Raw genomic sequence first — 8594 nt, 5'->3', positions numbered from 1 at the left:
GCCTACCTAGCCATACTTTCATCATTCAATAGAAGAACGGGCAATCGAACGAATATCAAACCAGAGATGTGTGTCACTCCGTTAGCACCATTACGGCGACAATGCGCATGCGTATCGAATTTCAGTGTGATCGGAATCACGCGCACGTAGCGGTGCTATTTGTAGTTCAATCTTGACGTTGAAAGTTTTAGACATGTAACGAACAATACGCATGATAATTTTTTTTTCGGTTTGCGTATTCGTTGCGAAATTTCGAAGTTAAAAGAAATATTACGTTTTCTATGTGTTTGTTGCAGACCTTTCTTTTTGGTCTTTAGTATCTTTTTGCAGTAGCGCCATCTGTGAGAAATCTATGAAAGTTTTTTGTTTAAAAGATTAGGCCTTGCGTTTTGAAATTCATACAGACGATTGAAACTACTTTCATTGACAGTTTGATTTAAATACTGGCCAGTCGCTTTTGGATTTTTGTTAACAATCTTAACATTATCTGTAGAAAAAAAGGGTAATTGGTTCCTTTAAATATACAGTTTTTAGGTTTTCACGATTTTTATACACTTTGGAAGTGATACTATTTTTTTAGGGTCTGAATCTTTGCTTAATATTAATAATAATATTTGTTTCTTCGGAAAAATCAACGTTTCCGGCCCCTTACAATCAGCCGTGACTATGGAACCTGTAAACTGTTCAAAACATTCTTTTGTTAACCGAATAAAAAAAAATTAGGAGGGTCTTAGGGTCGTATTCCAGAATTGTACTCAATGCTCAAGTCAGGATTTGAGCAGACTTGAGTATGATATCAAGCACTGGAAACACGACCCTAATGGCAAGGACTAGAGTATGATTTTCAGTGCTCACTGCAATAGTCAAGTCAACCCTTAGACGGCTTTTTTTGTATTGTATGTATGTTACGTGATAACTCATTTGGCATTTTTTATTTCATTTGTGAACCGATTTTGATGATTCTTTTTTAGTTGGAAAGAGGGTACCTCAGTATTATTCCATTATAAATTTGAAGGAAATATTTCATCTCTAAGAGAACCAAACTAGAGGATGAATCTGGTTACGCGGACTTTCCGGTAACCGATTTCAGTAAAACTTCGCAAATATGTAGGTGTAACTCCACGAACTTTTGAGGTTGGGTTTTTATCAAAAAAGTTATTTGATAAAATGTATAACAATTGCGAAAACCTAAGCACTCTACTTTTAGTAATAATAAAGCTCCTTGTGAGATCATCCAGGGAAGTACTGCCACCTTACCTATTTCTGCCGCCAAGCAGTAATGTGAGCAATACTGTGTTCCGGTTTCGAAGGGTGAAATTACAAGCACATGTCTCAAGGTGACCCTGAGATCTTTACGATTAAGACCTCATACGTACTGTTCGCCTTGTCACTTGATATTTTAAAAAGAAACTAGATAAATGTAAACTAACTTTAGTTTACTAAACTTTAGTTTAGTTTTATTTAACCATATCATATGCAAATAAATTAATTTCACCATTGATCAACTCGGTAATCCTGTTGTTAGCACTGAGGGCGCTTGTTCAAGATGTTCTGGATCCAATTCTCAGTAGAATCTATTTAAAAATATAATATTTAAATATTATTCTGATCTTAGTGTAAAAAAAATAGTTTCACTTTCGAAGTTCCGCAAAAAACGAGGGGGCAACCCTTAAAATGTACATGTCGTTTGAAAGAGAAATAACAAGTAAAAGCGATGACAAATTTAACCCAATTGGATAATAACAAAAGTGAGTAACTGTTATAAATAACTCTGACGATGTCCAGATGTCCACACGTAATGCTATGTAATCATCATTGGCATGTACTTTGGGTCGATGAACTTTTATGCACAGTTATGTGCTGTGTGACCCTTGGTGGCTTTGGAGGTGTGGACAATCAGCAAACAATGTTTGACATTTACGACTCTTACAACACGAATAATTTTGATGAAAATGTGTAATTTTTGCATTTCAACATATTACATGAAATTCTGCATTCTATTGAGAACTGTTTCCGGATTTAAATCGCGTATATTTGTTTTGATTTTTCAAACAAACCAACTTTTCGGGCTCCTTACAGGTCCCAGAGTCAACTGCGACCATGGGATCTGTAAAGGGCCCGAAACGTTGGTTTGTTTGAAAAAACAAATATACGCGATTTAAGTCCAGAAAAATGGTTTCATTTCTTATGAGCTTTTCTGTTAAGGAAAACATCGGAAACCTGCAAAGAATGTTTTTCTTTATAATATCCAGAGACGGGACGAACAAGTCGTGCGCCTTATGGTTACGCCTGTTCACAACAGTAGCAATGCCACTCAGTGCTTTAAATCGCAAGGATCTGAGGGGCACTGCCACTGCGCCCGTCACCCTGAGACATTAGTTGACAAGACCCATGTGCCTGTAATTTCACCAGCACTCTTACTTATCCTTCAAAACCGCAACAATTCTTTTCTCTTTGGAAAACGTGCGAAGCCCTCTGGGTCATCGGACTACAGCCTAAATCTTCTCTTCAGAACAGACAGTAGCGCTTAGCACATTGGGTCGGTAATGATGTGATGAATTTAAAAGCAGTTCTCGTATATACAACATCGTTTTATATTTTCACTAAGTTGACAATCTATTTCTGTTCCATTACAGTTTCTTGCAATAATACGACGACAGACCGATGATGTGAAAATAAGAGGATCATTACTTACACCGTTGTAGACAGATAATGTTGGTATAAATCGATGTTTGTAACTCAAATTTTCTTATTATGTCTTTTAGTTTGACATTACCATCTTGACGGGTAATTCTTTCTTTCTCTTATATAACATTTTTTTGTCCTGCCTCTCTTATGCGTTGAATAAAGAGATTTCCTCCATCGTCATCCCACCTTTTTGTCACCTTTTCTCTGGTTCCTGGCCACTTATTTTTGAATTTTGAATCGTTCTTTAATTCTTTTGCCTCGTCATTATCGACGGAACGAAACAAATTTCGTTCCGTCGTCACTCTCTACCTGATGTCTGAAGCGAGCACTCCTGCTCGTCTCCACCAGAAATTCTGATCTAAAATAGACAGATAGATAGATAACACGTTTATTCAGCACAAACACAAACAAAACATTTACAATCACTTCACAGAGTATAACGTAAAAGCACATAGAACATTCATTATTAATTTAATACACATTTATATAAAAGACTGTGAGAAAAACAAACAAATACTATAAGAACTGATAGAATTTTAATGTACTTATGTAGTCAGTTTACTTTAAATACTGTAGACCGAGGGAAGTCAAACAGTGCTGGTTTTCTGCCAGTACCATATGGTGAGCGATCGCAGCCCAGGTGCATCACACCAAAGTGCATCACACGCAAATATATATACCTAACTCTAAATATAAATAAAAAAATATAATCTAAAAGCGTAAAATGTATAGGAAATAATGTAAATAGTGTAATGTAGGTAAGCAATATAAATAATTATGTAAGTTTACAAACATAATATTAAATTATAACAATAGCCACCAAATATTAATATATTAATACGGAAATTCATATTTTCAGATTTAAAGGTATCAAACCCATCGAGTATGGAAATATCTATGTAGCGAGACATATCTGCTCCGATAAGATGTTTTTTTTGTATTCACGCTTAAAACGTTTTTTATTATTGACGTCACGCAATGGAGGAGGAATATCATTCCAGCACTGGCGCGATACTTGAAACCGCCGTGAAAAGTAATCGTTCTGTGTTTTGGGATGTTAATAACATTTTTAGAAACTAATCGGAACTTGTTCCCCCTTACACGTTATAAGGTAATCAAGTAACCTAAGTAATTTTTGTAGAAAATACGGCCTATTGGGGCAAGTTCTTTACTGTTTTACACATATTTCGTAGCATTTAAACAGGGAGTGTTTTTGATATTGTACGTGTGTTTTATACTATTTTTACTGTTACTGTCTTCTTTTGCCTTTTACCTTTTTCTTCTGCCTTATTATACAATACATTTACATGGAACGAATTGTCTATTTCATTACTCGCGACACTATTTACAACCTTTTCAAGTATAATGAGCCTGTGTTTCATCAGCACCCCTTTAAAACCGAAACATAGTAAAGTTTACATAACAGCTTGGCGGCAGAAATAGGTTCGGTAACAATACTTCTGTGGACCACTTCAAGTATGCGATTTTTTATCTTGCAATCTTATTTAATATTCGAGTATTGTATCGTGAAATATTATAGAATAATTACATGATACTGGAATATTTAAATAATAAAAATTGCCACGGAAATTAGAGAGTGAACACTAGTCCGAGAATGAGCCGTTTCACAAGGATCTCAACTGCTATTAAACCAATCAGCCAGTTTAATCCAACTTATCTTCCACACGCACCACTCTCCTTCATCTCCCATCGACCTAAGCCTAAAAGAATATCGAAGAGAACAACAAAGGTACAAATTCAAATAGGTCGTCTGTCTTTCGAAATTACTACAATGATTAAACTTACCATCGTAACCAATTTACACAAATCCGTTTTAGTGGAACAGTTGACTATTAAACCGATGTGGTGCTTTGGAAAGTCAACTTCAAATCATCCACAACTAACAGCTGTTACGAACGACCACTTGCTGCTGCAATATATGTATTTTTTTATGATATTAAGTGGTGTGCGTGTGGTGTAATGCGTGTGGTGGTAACTGACAGGCCTATTCATAACAATGAGAGACTTAATCCCAAAGTTGACAAGACTTACCAAACCGGAACACATTAATGCTCACATTTCTACTTGGCGGTAGAAATAGGTAAGATGGCAGTACTTCTCTGGACGCACTCTTTCACAAGGAGCTCTTCTGCTAGTAAATTTATAATATACGCCTGGCCAAACTTCACCTCACATAAATATTAATGTGAATTCATAAATTGAACAAAAAACGTTCTTGTAACAAAGGCAAAAGGTTTCTGAACCCATTTTTTGCAACGACCAAAGTAAAGCCAAAACAATGAATACAATGACAGTCAATGTAGTAATGTGTTGTAACTTTTTTTATAGAGATCTTTTATCTTTGCTGAAAATACCTCTTTAACATTGAATTATTGTATTTTGACTTTTGAAGCTGTGATTAGTATAGGATTTAGTGATTAGTCTTAGATACGTGCGTCCTTTTTTAATTATGTATATTCTGGAGGTTCACAAACCTCTTCCAATTACGTGAAGTCCCCGACTCGTGCTGGGCCATGAGTGCTTTGGCTATAATAGTGCTGGTTTCCTGATTTAGCAGTGTAACTGGGGCGTAGCTTAGGATGCGTAGCGAGAGGTACTTTTATGAATTTAAACTGGAATAATCTTCAACATATACTTTATTGTATTCTTTCACATACTTTCGGCGTTGGGTTACACTTCATCCATTCTTTTCTCTTACTTCATTTTCAAAACATTCTAATTACAAAACTATTCATTCAGCCAGTGATTCTACTCATAGAGTACAGCCTAGACTACAGTAGCTACTGCTACTAAAAGAGTAAAAGAGTTCGTCTAGTGAAGTACTTCCACATTACCTAATTTTTCTACCACCAAGCAGTAATGTCAGCTTCCCTTGTTACGAATTTGAAGGGTAAGTGTGTTTGTGATATTACAGGTACGTGGGATTTGCCAACTTATGTCTCATGGTGACAAGCTCAGTGACAGTGTCACGCAGATTTTTACGATTTCAAGCTCTGAGTGGCACTGCAACTGGATATGCGTGTCGCTTACCACCAGTCGCACGACTTGTTCGTCCTGTCATTTGGTATCATACAAAGAACTGAAATTAACAAGACAGGTAGAGAAACTTGTATTGTTATTTTCAAGGTTTGCTAAAAAGAAATAAATGGTTATATAATTAATTCAAAAGATAAAAGGCTGATGTAAATTCATCTGTCGGATCCAATTTGGGTTCGTTTGACTTGATTGTTAAATCTTTTTGTTGTTAGTTAAAAATATATGAGTAATTTCTTATTTTCACGACTCTCGCTGAACCTATCAATGCTAGCGAATGGCGAAAACGTAGTGTGACTTAGAGCTTCCATCTGTCCATAATACTCGTATTAGCTAAGTCCAAACTCATGGTACCACGATTTCGTTTACAAAGGTAAACGGTTCTTTTATGGGGAAAGTGTAAATTTTTACAATAAGATTCCGAAACATATTTTCAGATTATCATTTCCTAAGTTTTAAACTACATTAAAAGTATTTTCATTGAAAAGTCAAGATAAAGATGTATGGAACGACGACATGGCCCTATATTCCACGCAAATTTTATTCAAAATGTATTCGTTCATAGCATTTAAGATTATTTTAAAAGAGCAATTCTTCTCAGGGAAGTCAGCACAGTGAATGAGCAGTAGCTTGAATAATGACGTTTACACGTGTAAATTTATTTCACCTATGATGGAATAAATGATTTTTGCCTTTTCACTTTGCTTTAAATCGTAAACAGCTGCACTGCACTCATCACCTTTAGACGTTAAGTAGACAAGTCCCTTGTGTCTGTAGTTTCACCAGCACCCTTACCATTCAAAACCGGAAACAGTATTGCACACATTACTGCTTGGTGGCAGGAATGGGCGTTATATGTGTCTGTGGTATTGTGGCAGTACATCCCTAGACGAACTCGCTCACAATAGTTGAAATGGTTGGAATAAAAGACACATTTGAGAAATCTGTGTTGTTAAATAATTTTCATTGTTGATTGTGTTTTTAATGAATTGTCGCTAGGGATGTGAATGGACATCTCTCTATGCGTGATTGAGGAGATGAACAATTTCATTTAAAATTCGTTCCAGAATAATCTTAATGAGGTAGTGCATACGTCAGTAGTTCTTAAATTCAGATTACCTTACAATTTAAAAAATACATTACTCAATTTTTTGAAACTCCTTATTTACCTCGCGATTTTATGAAATTATTGAAGAAAGTTTATTTTCTAATTCTCTTGAAGTTTCGCGAGCGCATGTTCTGTTGTAAGTGACTTAACTTTTGTTGTTTCTCATTTGTTCCGCGATGTACCTATATAATGTTTCTTAATCTCTTGTGTCTTGTTGCAGGCAAGCCGAAAGATATCAAAATGCGGGTATCTGTTCGTGGCACCGGGCTGGGACTTCTCCAACCCACTCTACAGAACAAAGGTAAGTAAATTCGAATCACAAAGTCAGCAATAAAAGACATTTCCTTTAGTGTACACATGAAAGAATAGAGTGAATAGGCATTTTTTAGGCGAACGCGTCCCATTGTCGGTCACATCGTCGCTTAACATCTGGTGAGATTCTGGCCAAGCGTGTGTCTATTATATATTAAAATAAAGTAACCTGTTAGAGAAATTGTTAATTTTTTCTGTGTTCTTCACCATTAAGCTTAATTAACATTACTTCGGAACGGAATGGAAGCTTATTTTTTGCAACGAAATAATTACATACCATACAGGAGCCAAAAAACAGGTTGCGTGTTTTCTGGAAAATTCTCGCGCAGTCTCAGGAATTTTCGCAGCTTATTTTTCTTTATTTTATTCAATATTGAGCTACAGAACAAACACATCATGCACCTGGTAGTAAGCCACACGTTCTATTAATGACTCAGAGTTTTAAATCGCAAAGATCTAAAGGACACTGCCTCGCATAGACATAAGTTGACAAGTTTCATGTGCTCGTAATATAACCAGCATCTTCACACTTCAAAACCGGAACACAGTAATGCTAACTTTACTGCTTGACGGTAGAAATTGGTAAGGCGGCAGTACTTCCCTGAATGAATTCTTGCACAAGGAGTTCTGCAGCTTCTATACACAATTACTGCCTCATATCTAGTTTGTATAATAATAATAATAACGCACACACTCAACATAGCCCCGCACTAGGGAAACCCTGTGTCGCGGGTGCCATGGACACACACATAGACAACCACAAATTACGCCCAAACTCACAAGAGAAATAAATGTAGGCCTTACACATACATATTTCTCCCGGCCTGGGAATCGAATCCAGGACCTCTGCATGGCAGTGCGGCATGGTAACCGTTCGACCACAGAGGCAGTTTAGTATGCTAGACAATTGACATAAAAGTTTTATGCTATGTACTATTTCGTTACAAAATTCAATTACATTTCGCAGTGATGTTAATTGACGTTTACGGACTTTGGAAAATTAGCGAAGGTTTAATTACGCCATAGTCAATCAGTTATGTAAATTGCCCTCATATTGGTATGTCAAAGTTACTCCATTATCTAAAAATATATCTTAAAAGCACATCACTAGCGCGATTGTAAATCGCGATTAACTTCTCATAATTCGCTAACCTTGTCCAACGTCCAAATGACTCTGTTTTTTCTCTCTTTTTTGCATATCCGGGCGTTTAATTTTAATCCCATTAGCACGAACCCAGCCGGTAGCTTTAGTTCTTTTTGTTTTTGACTCGATCTCTTTTTTGACGTATTCTTTGAAATTGTTATTAAAACTGACAGCCCTTCAAACGGTCCACCTGAAATAGAAAGTGGTGATTCGACAAAACGACAATGGCGCGCAAAGCGAGGTTTTCGTATTGAAAAAATTATGTTGAGATGAATAAAATTAAAATAT

At 36.1% G+C, this 8594-nt stretch overlaps 1 protein-coding gene across 1 annotated transcript in view; it reads left to right on the top strand.

Moving 5' to 3' along the window:
* Positions 1 to 8594, top strand: part of LOC113237176 (protein outspread) — a 474205-nt gene that overhangs the window by 173781 nt on the left and 291830 nt on the right. The window contains exon 2 of the mRNA XM_026473494.1: positions 7071 to 7151. Coding sequence (XP_026329279.1) covers positions 7071 to 7151 — 81 coding nt within the window. The remainder of the gene's footprint in view (positions 1 to 7070; positions 7152 to 8594) is intronic.

Source organism: Hyposmocoma kahamanoa, unplaced genomic scaffold (genome assembly GCF_003589595.1).
Source record: "Hyposmocoma kahamanoa isolate Upper Pololo Valley unplaced genomic scaffold, ASM358959v1 93, whole genome shotgun sequence".
NCBI classification, from domain to species: Eukaryota; Metazoa; Arthropoda; class Insecta; order Lepidoptera; family Cosmopterigidae; genus Hyposmocoma; species Hyposmocoma kahamanoa.
Note: the sequence above shows the minus strand (reverse complement) of the source record. Positions and strands in the feature narration are given on the sequence as shown.